General features: G+C 36.5%; 1 protein-coding gene across 10 annotated transcripts in view; it reads right to left on the bottom strand.

Moving 5' to 3' along the window:
- Positions 1–1,744: 1,744 nt before the first annotated feature.
- Positions 1,745–13,616, bottom strand: part of NFXL1 (nuclear transcription factor, X-box binding like 1) — a 76,133-nt gene continuing 64,261 nt past the window's right edge. For all 10 annotated transcript variants that reach the window (XR_014311077.1, XR_014311078.1, XR_014311079.1 and 7 more), the window contains 4 exons: positions 12,055–12,159; positions 7,429–7,515; positions 5,919–5,972; positions 1,745–2,882 (listed from right to left, as the gene is read on the bottom strand). Coding sequence is in view for 6 of the 10 variants with exons in the window: in XM_082728367.1 (XP_082584493.1) it covers positions 2,709–2,882; positions 5,919–5,972; positions 7,429–7,515; positions 12,055–12,159 (420 nt within the window). In the remaining 4 variants the exon portion in view is untranslated. The remainder of the gene's footprint in view (positions 2,883–5,918; positions 5,973–7,428; positions 7,516–12,054; positions 12,160–13,616) is intronic.

Here is a 13,616-nt window from a genome sequence, read left to right as displayed (position 1 = left end):
GTTCAAGCGTCAGACTTCTTTGCGAAAAGCAAATGTTTTCAATGTTTTTCTTTAATAAAGTTTCTCTGGCAATCTCAGCAAAGACTATACCAATTTATTTCAGATTATCTGAACTTCATTTGGACTTGAATAGTGGAAGTAATTGAAATAGAAACACTAAGTGCTGATCAATCCCTAAAAGTTTAAGCTGAAGAACTAAAAGTTTCAACATAAATATGCCACAAATTTCAAATAGTAAGCTCATCCACCTTTTACAATGACACAAGTAAGTTGGAGGATAAGCCCATCACATTTGCAGTTTTATCTGTGTTGATCCTAGTGGCTATTTGGTAACTTTTCCAGTCCTTCTCTAATTGGTTCAGATTGAAGCAAAAAATGCCAAAATATGCTTTCCACCCCCCCACCCAGAACAAATTCATGTACATATTTAGGCCAAACTAAACTTCATTTTGACCTTGAAGATCTTATTTCCTCTATCTTGTCCCACTCATTGCCCTTCTACTCATCACAGAACTATTTCTGCAGCTTCCTAACTCCTGCCAGGCATTCAAGGGCATTCAAGGGCAGTGGGGAGCTGGAGCCCAGCATCAGCAGCACCTCTAGCCTGGGCTGCCTCCCAACCCACCTTCCTCCCCTGCCCCTTACAGTCTTGTCTCCACCAGCAGCCAGAGCCAGTCTTCTTAACAATCACAACTATTGCCCACTTAGAACCTTCCACCACCACCCACTGTGACTGGAAAAAACCCTAACTCCTCACCATGGTCTATGGGGTTTACAGACTTGGTACCTGCTTCTTTCACTCCCTCATGGACTTTCCCCTCAGCTCTTCAAATGGATGTCATTCAGGATGTCAGTCCGGATGTCCCCATCTCAGGGGGACTTTCCCCATCTAAAGCAGCTAGTGACCTTTCACCCCTTTTTTAATCACTTTCTGTACCATTTCATTTTTAAATACCTCTTATCACATATGAAAGGATGTCTATTTTATTGAGTTATCCGTTTCCTGCCTGTCCTCTTCTGCTCCTTAACAGCTCCGCAAGAGAAAGGATCACGGTTATCTCTAGGACCTGCCAAGTACCTATCACAGAGGAAACATACCTGTTGATCAAATAGTGTGTGACTTCAGGTAAATTAATGAAGCAAATAAAAAACAGTAAATGCCTAACTTATTATTCATTCAATCTCCTTCCTCTGATCACTAAATTCTTCCCCACAAATAAGAACACAAGCCAGAACAGAAGCCCAACAGATAGGAAACAGGCTTCAGGCTTGTTTATTAGGCTGAAATTCTGAGATACATGACAAAAGCTCCCCAGGTAGATACTTAGTTGTTCAGTCTTTAATATTCATTTTAGAGTAAGGAAATGACTGGCGTGCGACAGCTCTAACTCAGAGCTTCTGAAACACCAACCCAGGTACCCTAATGTTGAGAAAGGTAAAAAAGAAAAAAATCTAAAGTCCAAACACAAATACCATAACGAAAGGAATGACTAGCCTTTCATTTTAGACACGAGCTAACACTAGAAGAATAAACAGAACATTAAAAAATTTTTCATTAAAGTCAGCAAAATTTAGAAATCCTTCTTTGTACTTCTGTTTAAAATGTACTTCTATGGCTTTTTAGTGTCTATCAATAACTGTTTTGCATCAAGTATCAGAGATTTTATACAGTGATATTAATACCTAACCTAAAATTATAGACTCCTGAATATTTCAGGTAATAGTAAATATTCAAGGTTACAAATGTGGTATGAAAAATTTTAATGAAAACAATCATACAAAAATTAAATAGCAAAACCATTTAAAATGACAATTCCAACAGATTTGGCTTACTGATATTTCTCTATCAGCTTGTTTTCATAGGAACTGATTATTTCCAGCTGAAATCTACTTACAGGATCATGGTAAGAAGAAATGACAATAAGTATATAAAGCTCATTAAGCCCTGTGCTCAGTTTCTATTGCTCATAAATACCAGTTTTTCTTTTATTTTTACTCTGAAAAGACACATACACGTTTTACAAAACATGCCAAACTTCAGTTAAATGCTTCTTACACAAGAAACAGCCACATGTGAGGAATCCAGCCCAGCATTTTAAAAAAAAACAATTATATTTTCCTCTGAGGTACCTACTACATAAAAACTTATTTCAATAACTGATAAAAAATTCCTCACTAATAAACCAATTTTTGGAATCAAATTATATTTGGTTTTAGGTTACAGTTTAAGAGGTCTTTTAGAGAATAATTATTTTAAAGTACAAAGTTACATGATCAAGAAACCATGATCAAGAAAAGTACCTTTTAATAAGTAGCCAAAACATTGTGACATATTCCTTTTACTGCACATATGGCTCAATTTCATTTTAATTTTGCAAAGAACAGAAAGAAAGTTGGTGTGAAATAGTGAGTGAGACAACTATGTTAACACAAGGAAGCACAATCAACTGACGTGTTACCCTGCCACAGGCTATGCCTTATGAGATATCTGACAATTTCAGTCATGCTTTCACTATTAAACAATGTTATATTGCCACTTCTAGTATGCTACTCAAGATAAAGCTTAAAATCTGTCCTTCTAACAACAGCTGGAAGGGAATACAGAGATGAATGTGAGTATCTATGTTCTACAGTATACACTTCCTAATATTCCAGAGTGAATTACTTATCTAAATCCAATCTGAGGTATGTGACCAGATCAAAATTTCTTAAGCCACATCACGGGCTATGTACCATGCAAACGCTAAAACTGCAACTGCACATGCCGGAAGGAGATAGTATTTGTATTTTTGCCATAGCGTAAGCTCAACGGTCACTTCATCTCTTTTCCTGTTCTTCTTCCGACGACCTTTCAGTCTGTTTTCAAAAGCCTCCAGTTCAGCCTAAATCAAAAACCAAAACAGTATCATTTTTATTAAAATCAATATACATTGACTTGAAATTTTCCACTAAGATGAAAATAAATCAATGTGCCAAATGTTTTAATAGCATTGGTATATAGTAAATATATTGATTTGATTTAAAAAAAAATAACTCTCTCTATCATGGACTTGTATTCAACAAATTCAGAGTTTAGGTACGCAGAAAGGGAAATGGGGAGTAACAAAAGAGATTATTGCAGACCATAAGCCTGACTTTGACACTATTTATTTATTTACAGTTAGTTTTCTTTTTAAAGGTTTTATTTATTTGAGAGAGGGGGAGAACACAACTGGGGGTGGGAGGTGGGAGGGGCAGAAGGAGAGGGAGAAGCAGACCCCCTGTTAAGCAGGGAGCCTGGTGACAATGACAACCAGGGGACTTGATCCTAGGACCCTGAGATCAGGACCTGGGCAGAAGGTGGACACTTAACCAACTGAGTCATCTAGGCACCCCTGACACTATTTAAATATAGAAACATCTGATTAAATCAGGGTGCCCTAAATACAGACATTAATTTTATACATCAACACCATTAATCTACTGAGTTTCTATAATACACAGCTTCTAGCAAGTGCCAAGAGATGTCCAGTGAGAATAAAAATACCTATAATTCTATTTTTTTACAATGCTGATAATAGACATTAATGGCTTGTTTGAAAGAAATTCAAGTGAGTAGGGAAAAAAAATCCTGTGAGATTATCTTTATCAAATATATTTAAAAATAGAGTAGAAATTCTTCAGTGGAAAATGCTTCATGCTTTAAATCAAAATGACAATTTTAGAGAGTAGAATTCTATAAAAACTGGTCCTAAGAAAGGATAACTGGATGATACTTACTGTAAAATGTGGACTTTTATTCTATTGCCAAGAATTTACTTAACTTTATACAGGATAAGGTAACACGATACACTACAGTGCATTGGAACTAAAACATGATAGTCATCAACTAAAATATATATATAATATTCATGCAAGATTTTGTAATTGTTTATTTAACAGAAGGAAATATAAGTTAATATAAGTTAACCCTTAAGCAATGCAGGGATCAGGGGTGCTGACCCCACACACAGCTGAAAATCCATATATAACTTTTGACTCCCCAAAAAGTTAACTACCAACAGCCTACTATTGATCAGAAAAGTCTCACCAGTAACAGTAGATTAATGTGTATTTTGTACATTGTATGTATCACATACTGTGTTCTTACAATAAAGTAAGTTAGGGAAAAGAAAAACATTACTAAGAAAATCATAAGGAGGAGAAAACACATTTACAGGACTGTACTGTAGGAAGCTACATGTTGAAAAGAAGCTACATGTAAGTGGACCCCCACAGCTTAAACAGATTAAATCTGTCGTTCAAGGGTCAACCGTACAAACTTCAGTAAACACATCCATTACTTTGCTCATAACCACATTTGAAGATGCCCTAATCCAATACTTAATTTAACACATTCATTCTTCAATGAACCAAAATGTCAGAATATTTTCAAGCTGTTGCTGAAATAGAGAACAAGATCAATGCATTAAAAGTAGCCAAACTTGAGAACTGACACAGTAAAATAACTAATGCTTTAATAATGACCCACAGTCATCATTTATAGTTTATGTTCTATACACTCTGTTTAAAAGTTCAGTAAATAGGGAATATATTTAAAATTTCCACCCAAATAGTTTATAAAAAGGGAAAGAAGGTTTACCCTAAACTACTCCTAGTAAGTTTATCTCCCAGGGTTCTAGTTAATCCATGTTTTAGTGAAGTAGCTCTGATAATTTACTTTGGAATATTAGGCAAATCAACTTTTTAAAACCATTTAACAGGGACGCCTGGATGGCGCAGTTGGTTAAGCAGCTGTCTTCGGCTCAGGTCATGATCCCAGCGTCCTGGGATTGAGTCCCACATCGGGCTCCTTGCTCAGCAGGGAGCCTGCTTCTGCCTCTGCCTGCCATTCTGTCTGCCTGTGCTCGCTCTCTCCCCCCCTCTCTCTGATAAATAAATAAAATCTTTATAAAAAAATAAAACCATTTAACATCAGAGATCATTTTAGCCCATGTTTATTGCAACCTAAATTGTTTCCAATGTCTTCCGCTGAAGTCACACAAATTTCAATTTCCTCATTCATTTTGCAGTTTGCATATAATAATACAACCTTCTTGCTAAGTATAAGTATCTCAAAATGCAAACTGACAAATAATTATATGTCACTATTAGAAAGTTAAACCACTCTTCGGAGTACATAATCAATATGGTATTTGAGCAAAGGGGGTATCAGGAATGTAGTTGTTATTTGCTATATAGCAAAGAACAGATAACAAGCCTGCATTTAAGAATCTAATAGAGAAATAAGGCAATATATGGTTAAAGTAAATGCATTGGTTAAGAAACAAAACACTCCTTTTTACAGATAATCTGCAAGTCAGCAAAACAGAACTCAAATACTTTTAGGTGAGTGAAGACAGGGGCTCCAGAAGATGCCTTAAAATGGAAGCTGCCGGGCACCTGGGTGGCTCAGTGGGTTAAAGCCTCTGCCTTCAGCTCGGGTCATGATCCCAAGGTCCTAGGATTGAGCCCCACGTTGGGCTCCTTTGCTCAGCAGGGAGCCTGCTTTCCCTTCTCTCTCTGCCTGCCTCTCTGCCTACTTGTGATCTCTCTCTCTCTCTCTCTCTGTCAAATAAATAAATAAATAAATAAAATCTTAAAAAAAAAAAAAATGGAAGCTGCCACACTCCAACCCCCACCCACCAACCAAATATCACTGGAGAATGGATGAGACTGGCAAGAAATTAAATTTGGGAATATAGAAGATTTCACGCCTCTTCAAAGGCTCAGCATACTTGAGCTGAAGTGAGTGAGTGGCTAATTTTTGTTTTGTAGGAACTATACTATTTTCAGTCCGGGGAACAGCTGACTGGCTCCTGGTTTGTATGTGGAATAAACCTTGAGTTTGCATAAAAACTAACAATGATACAATGGATATAAATATTTTGTTTAGTTACCTGTTGTTTTCGTTTTTCTTCCTCAAGAGCAGCTTTGGCTTCTGCCTCTTTTATCTGTTTATAGATATTTAAAGGTTAATTAACACTGTAATCATCAAATTTTATTTAGAATTTTAACATCTTCTCACCCAGAATCCACTAACCCATAACAACTTTCGGTACCTTTATATTGGAAATTATCTAAAGACATGTAAATGTTATAGTGAGAGTGTTACCAAGGTTCTAACAGACTGTGAGATGAGGGAAGGGATAGTGTTAGCCTTTATATAAACATTTCAGCTTAACAACTTAATAGATATTAGATCACAATTCAAAGAGTTACAAAACTGCAAAATGAAATAGTGTTCAAATGGATTTTTCTTCTCTTGAGTTACCATACTAAGTCTATAATCAATTATTAAATGCCACTCTTTTTCTAGAGTTGAAGTTGACCATTTTCTGTAAATGCCCTATCTGGAAGAGAATCCTCAGTGTTAAGCAAAGTCAAGAATTTATTCATCAGTTGGACTGATGGAAGGAAATAAGGACACTAGAGGTAACCCAAACAGCAAAGAACTCCAAAATCTTACTTTGTATTATTTTAACCTAACTTTCAGGAGGCTTACAGTAACATTACGATGGACAACTGTTCTAGAGCACATACACGAACTGGCACAAGGATAGAAAAAATGTAGCACAAACTAATGAGCACACCTGGGGATTCAAAATAGGCATAGAAGACGAGGCTTTCTTGGGGCACCTGGGTGGCTCAGTCTGTGAAGCATCTGCCTTCAGCTCAGGTCATGATCTTGGGGTCCTGGGATCAAGACCCCTATCAGGCTCCCTGCTCAGCGGGGAGTCTGCTTCTACCTCTCCTCTCCACTTATGCTCTCTCTCTCTCTCTCTAACAAATAAATCAATCTTTTTTTTTTTTTTAATTTATGTATTTTACAGAGATCACAAGTAGGCAGAGAGGCAGGCAGAGAGAGAGAGAGAGGAGGAAGCAGGCTCCTTGCTTGAGCAGAGAGCCCGATGCGGGGCTCGATCCCAGGACCCTGAGATCATGACGTTGAGCTGAAGGCAGAGGCTTTAACCCACTGAGCCACCCAGGCGCCCCTAAATCAATCTTAAAAAAGAAAAAAACTAGGTTTTCTTACAAAAGCAAAAAAAGATGAGATTTTGAGTTCCTTGTAATAAGCACATAAAGTAATGCACAAAATAAATAGGAAAAGGCCATTAATTGATTGGCACATTAAAAATGACATTTGTGGGCACTTGGGTGGCTCAGCTGGTTAAGCATCTGACTCCTGATTTCTTCTCGGGTTGTGATCTCGGGGTTGTGAAATTGAGCCCTGCGGTTGTGATCTCGGGGTTGTGAAATTGAGCCCTGCGTCGGTCTCTGCACTCAGTGGGGAGTCAGCTTGAGCTTTTCCCTCTCCCTCTGCCCCTCCTCCCAACAACCCCAAGCTTGCTACACCCTCTCTCTAAAATAATTAAATCAATCTTTTAAAAAAAAAAAAAATGACATTACCTCAGATGCTTTCCGCTTCATTTCCTTGCATGTCGCGTCACATTCTATTGAAATCTGATTTTCTCGTACTTTGTTGCATTGCAATTCCTACAAATAACATTTTTTAAAAATTTGACTTTAAAATGTCTTTCCCTCAGAGTCCTAACTGTATGTCATAAAAAAGCAAAATATCTGACAGCTTAAGGTTATGCATATTATTTAAAAGTCATGTTCATGAATATTTAATGATGATATGGTTACAAGCATTAAATGTCTTGATTCAAACAGTGATCATTCCTTTATTTCCTCCTAACCAGAAAGAAGTGAATATCATAAAATTAAATTATGAGTTAAAATTAAATTAAGAGTCACTATCAACCCAGCGTCAATCTCCTTTTCATTCTTTATTTTTCTTTATTGTTTTGTGCTATAAAATGCTTCAGAATAGTGCCAACCAATGCAGCTTTCTGAGACAATAAACTGTTCTGTATCTCTGCTATCCAACAGAGGAACACTGACTCCACATGGCTAATGAAAACTCAAAATGTGGCCAGTGAAATCGAGGAACTGAATATTTACTACTATTTCATGTTGATTCATTAAAATTCAAATTTAAATAGCTGCATATGGGCCAACAGGTACATGCTAATGTGCTCAACATCATTAACTGCCAGGGAAATGCAAATCTAAACCACAATGAGATCATCAACCCACAACTGTTAGAATAACTATAATTGAAAAGCCAATAGATAACGAATGTTAACAATATAGGAAAAAAAAAAAAAGAAATCTTGGACAGCATTGTTGGGAATGTAAATTGGTATTGCCAGTATGAAAAACAGTATGGGGGCTTCTTAAAAAAATGTCAAGTAGATCTAGTAGTATAGGTTCTAGCAGTCTTGCTCCCAGATATATATCCAGGAAATGAGAAGAGTATCTAAGAAATCTCTGTGCTCCAATGCTCACTGCATCATTATTCACAATAGCCAAGATATGGAAACAAGGTATGTGTCCATCAGTGGATAAACGGATGAAGAAAACATGATCTGCCCACCTATCAACGTGTAGTGGAATATTATTCAGCCATAAAAAAGCTGGAAATCCTGCCATTTAGAGAACATGGATGAACATGGAGACAAGCGAGTAAGTAAAATAAGACAGATACAGATACACAAATATTGTATGATCTTACTAATATGTGGAATCTAAAAAATTAGAACTTAGAAAAGCAAAGAAGGGAATGGAGATTGCCAGGAGCTTGCAGCAAGGTGACATGTGGAGAAACTGGTCACTGGGTATAAATTTTCAGTGATAAAATAAGTCTTAAGTTCTGAGCAATCTAATATACAGCACGCTTGCTATAGTTAATAATATTGTATTATATACCTTAAATTTGCTACGAGAGTAGGATGTGTTCTCACCAAGAACTGGTAATCAGGTGTTAAATGCTAATTAGCTTGATTGCTGTAATCATTTCAGTGTATGTATAGACAATCATCACATTTGCATCTTAAATATATACAATTTTTGTCAACTGTGCATCAATAAAACTAAAAAATATTCAAATAAATAAACAGCCACATGTGGCTAATGGCTACCAACTCATGCAGTTCTAGAGAATTTTCTGGAGAGCTACAAACTTTCCTCTCAATCATTTAATTTTTTTTTTTTTCTATGACTTTTTTTTTTTTAATTTTTTAAGAAGTTTTAAAATTTTAAAAATTGGTCTAAATCTTATGTTTGCACTTCAATGTCTCCTTAATGAAACAATAAAAATCGTATCTACTCTTTTCTTGATGATGTGACATCAATCCTATAATCAATTTGTGAACTACTCGAATAAGTGGTCCTTATTTTAAAGTCCTAGAATTTGCCTAGATGTTTTAGCTACCTTTTTTTGCTGCCAGATATCACTTTTGCTCTAAGTGTACCTATCTGTATCAATTTCTCCTTTCTTACCACACTCTCAGATACTAACTGTATTTAGTTCAAATTTACCAGAGTTAAGATATGTGATCATCAAATCCTAATGAGCAAATATACTTTCATGAAAACACTTTATAGCATGGAATTTTATTACTTAAGAGTTTTTTCCCCCACTTCAGTTCTTCATTTTTGGTAAACAGAGTCCTCCATGGACAGTCCAGACAAAGGAACAATAATATATACAAGTATAGACAATAAATAATGTATTTGCAGATATTAAGTCGATCAGCCTGGAAGAATGAACCCACCCTCCCTCATTCAAAAGGTATTTATAAGAGCACCTATTACATGCAAAGCACTGTGCTAGGGACAAGGGACACAATAAGAAAAATAATATAATAATGGAAGCAGTAAATGAATACAACAGCAGCTATTATTTATTAGACATAATAATCACTGTACTAAATGCTAGGTAAGCATTACCTCTTTCATTCCTTTCAATAAATCTATGTATAAACTCTATTTTACGGATGAGAAAACAAGGTTAAAGACATCCTTAGAATCACAAAGCTTTTAGTCATGAACCTAGAATAAAGAAAACCAAGGAGAAACAGCATCAAAGTCTTCCCAAGAGTCAGGGGAAGGAAGACCTTCCCAAACAAGGAAATGCTAGCACTAAGTACTAGAGCAAGGTTCCAGTAAACAGAACAGTAAAGGGGAAAAACTTTGCGTTTTACAGGACAGAATGTCTACATTGCCACAGATCAGAGGGGCGTATATCATACGTGTTAGGGCACGTAAGTAACAGAATCATAGAGACAACTGCTAGGCAAAGGTACCATCTCAGAATCCCTTGAATGTCAAGCCTGCATGTGCATACGTGTTTCTTTTAAATGTGTATTTCTTCCCACAGGTGATGAAGAACCACTGAAAAACTTAGATTAGGGATGTAGTATGTTTGGAAGCAAGGAAATCTGTTATAAAGCTATTCTTAAAGTCTAAGAATGAGCTGTTGCCAAAGTTCTAGTGGGTGGCAATCTGCACTTGGATAATAACATGAAATGAGAGAAAATCTGAGAGATATCTCTAATTAAAAGTGGCTTGGGACGCCTGGGTGGCTCAGTTGGTTAAGCAGCTGCCTTCGGCTTAGGTCATGATCCCAGCGTCCTGGGATTGAGTCCCACATCGGGCTCCTTGCTCAGCAGGGAGCCTGCTTCTCCCTCTGCCTCTGCCTGCCATTCTGTCTGCCTGTGCTCACTCTCCCCCCCCCTCTGATAAATAAATAAAAATCTTAAAAAAAAAAAAAAAGTGGCTTGACTAAGCATTGATTTTCACATAAAGATGGTCCAATTTAGGAGCACCTGGGTGGCTTAGTTGGTTAAGCATCTGCCCTCGGCTCGGGTCATGGTCCCCGAGTCCTGATATAGAGTCTCGCACTGGGCTCCCTGCTCAGACCTCTGGCCTTCACCCTGCATGTGCTCTCTCTTTATCTCTTGGATAAATAAATAAAATCTTAAAAAAACAAAACAAAAAAAAATGTGGTCCAATTTAAGTATCTAAAACCCATGGACTCAATTCCAGAAGAGGTCAGGCCTACACATTTAAATTAAGAAGTCACGACCCCAGGAAGTGGATAGTAGGAGCTGTGAAAATAAATGAAAAGCAAAGATCCTCAGTAAAAGCAAAAGATTCTCAAATATTTGTTGGATGGATGAATATAAGAGAGAATTTAAAGAAAAGAAAAAAGACTAGCTTTAGGGGATGACTGTAAGAACATGAAGAAAAAAAGGTGTTGCAACTTCAACCAACACAAAAAACATCAGAAGTTGACAGTATGAACAGGGAAGTCAAGGGAAAGGAGAACTGAAAACAAACCACTCAGCCACCGACACTGAACAACACTGAGATTTCCTTTGTAAGCTTACATGAACAGTGGCAGTTTGCCTCCGCCAAGCTTTCTTTTTCTTTTTCTATTTTTTAAAGATTTTATTTATTTATTAGACAGAGAGAGAGATCGCAAGTAGGCAGAGCAGGAGGCAGAGAGAGAGGGGGAAGGAGGTTCCCTGCTGAGCAGAGAGCCTGATGCGGGGCTCGATCCCAGGACCCTGAGATCATGACCTGAGCCAAAGGCAGAGACTTAACCCACTGAGCCACCCAAGCGCCCCATCGCTGACCTTTCCAGTAGTTAGTGTTGTCCTCTTAATCTTTCATCACTACTGTTTTATTTTATTTTTTTACCACTATTTTATATTAAAGTGAATTCTCTCCAAGTTTGTTATTTTCTGACATTATAAGGCTATGCATGTGAAGTCTCTTTAAGGCTATGTTTTCACAACTTAATACTGATGGCAAAAACTATTTCATAAACAAGAGCAACAAAGGTTAATTCCAGACCATTTCTTAAACCATGAAACTCACTTTATTACTCACATTGTGTTTCTTATACAAAGACCTCAAATCTCGAGCATATTGATTCTATCCAAAAAGGGGCACTGAACTTGATTCCAATACAAGACAAAGTTCTTTTATGAATAAATTACAGAAAACTGGATTGCCAAACAAAGCCAATTTTTAAAATATTTACAGAAATATATAGGCTAACAATAAAATGATTCTAAAAAACAAGACCTTGAAATTCAAAAGGCAAAAAGCCAAAGAACTACCAAAACACAAAGAAAATTTTTACATAAAAAAGTATTTTCAATAACTTAAAACATTTACCTTCTTTATTCTTTTACAAGGACATCTAAGTTTCACCTTCTGGTTGCAATTAAAGGGACATTCACCAGGATGACACATCTCTTTGCATCTGTGACCACAAGGAAGCTACAATAAAATCAAAATAAGGCAATTACATATTTACATTCTAGTCAGACTCCGCAAATTCCCCTTCTTCCAACAACTATTTTAAGAGATAGTCTATTATAATAGGGTCAATCAACCCTCGATAATCATCTAATTTTTAACTTTTTTCTTTTAGATATAAATTACTTTAATTACACAGAAATGTTAAATATTCTCCCCAGTTCCACTCCAAGAGTGTTATCTTACTTAGAACACTACTGTGGCTAGTTACAGCCATGTGACTATGTTCTGGCCAATGGAATTCAAGCATAAGTGCTTTTGTACCTTAAAGCATTTTGAGACCACACATCCATGTTCTTCCCTTCTCAGTGTGCTTTGAGGTAACATGTAAACCAACAATGGAAACCATGTGTCAAAGAGAAGCAGCGTTCCCTGGCTTACTTGGGTTCCTGAATGACTACCTGGACCACATGACAACACATCTACCTTGCATGGTTATACGAGAAAGAAAAAACTTCCTTGCTCTTAAGGCACTGTATGATAACACAACTGCTTAGCCTTTTACTCTAAATCATTTCTCTTCGCCACTACATATCAAAACTTATTATAGAGGCAGCCAAACCACTCAGTAACTGCCAAGATGTCTACATGCTCCTGTCTACTTATTTACTATCTTCTTATCCAGTCAAGCTTTCAGATGAAATGTTCTGACCTTCTTTGTATTCAAATGTTATCCAAACTTCAAGAAATGGCTCAAATCACCATAAAAGCATGATAGGAATTTGTCTATATTTAAACAAATAATACTAACTATGTAAGAAATTTATTTCTAAACCATTGTGACATTGCTTATATGGTCTTAAAGTTAAAAAAAAAAAAGTTTGGACACCTCATAGTTATGTGTCTCTCTAATCACACTGGTTACTGAAGCCCAGCTTCCCTCTTTACCAACTGTGAAACCCTAGGCAAGTCTCCTGACTTTTCTGACTTTTTTTCACATATAAAACCGGGAAGAATAACAGATTTTGCATAGCTGTCATGAGGATTAAATGTGCTCGATATATTTAGCTATTTAATAAAATATTTAGCTATATAAAATAATAAGTTAGTGGAGGACAATGGTCTTCTATTTCTTTGTATCTCTTATACTCATTAACAAAGACACCTTATAAATAGTGGGCACCATAATAAACATTTGAATTCTCCAACTTTTGATCTTTATGATTCTGCAGATTGATCCTTCTAACTATCAACTCTACTCACCCCAAAAAAATTCTTACATTTTTTCCATTGCCTTTAGTGTCTCTCTAGTGTGCAATTAGATTTCTTGCTCTTTCATTTTGAACTGAGACATACCAAAACTCAATTTGGACACTCAGACTACATTTTCATCAATCCCATCGTAGGGCTGAGCTGCTGGAATGAGTTCCACACTAGCATTCCTGGACCACTTCAGTTTTGTTTCTCTCTATACCTAC

The sequence above is a fragment of the Mustela nivalis genome, assembly GCF_964662115.1.
Source record: "Mustela nivalis genome assembly, chromosome: 4".
Classification (NCBI taxonomy): domain Eukaryota; kingdom Metazoa; phylum Chordata; class Mammalia; order Carnivora; family Mustelidae; genus Mustela; species Mustela nivalis.
Note: the sequence above shows the minus strand (reverse complement) of the source record. Positions and strands in the feature narration are given on the sequence as shown.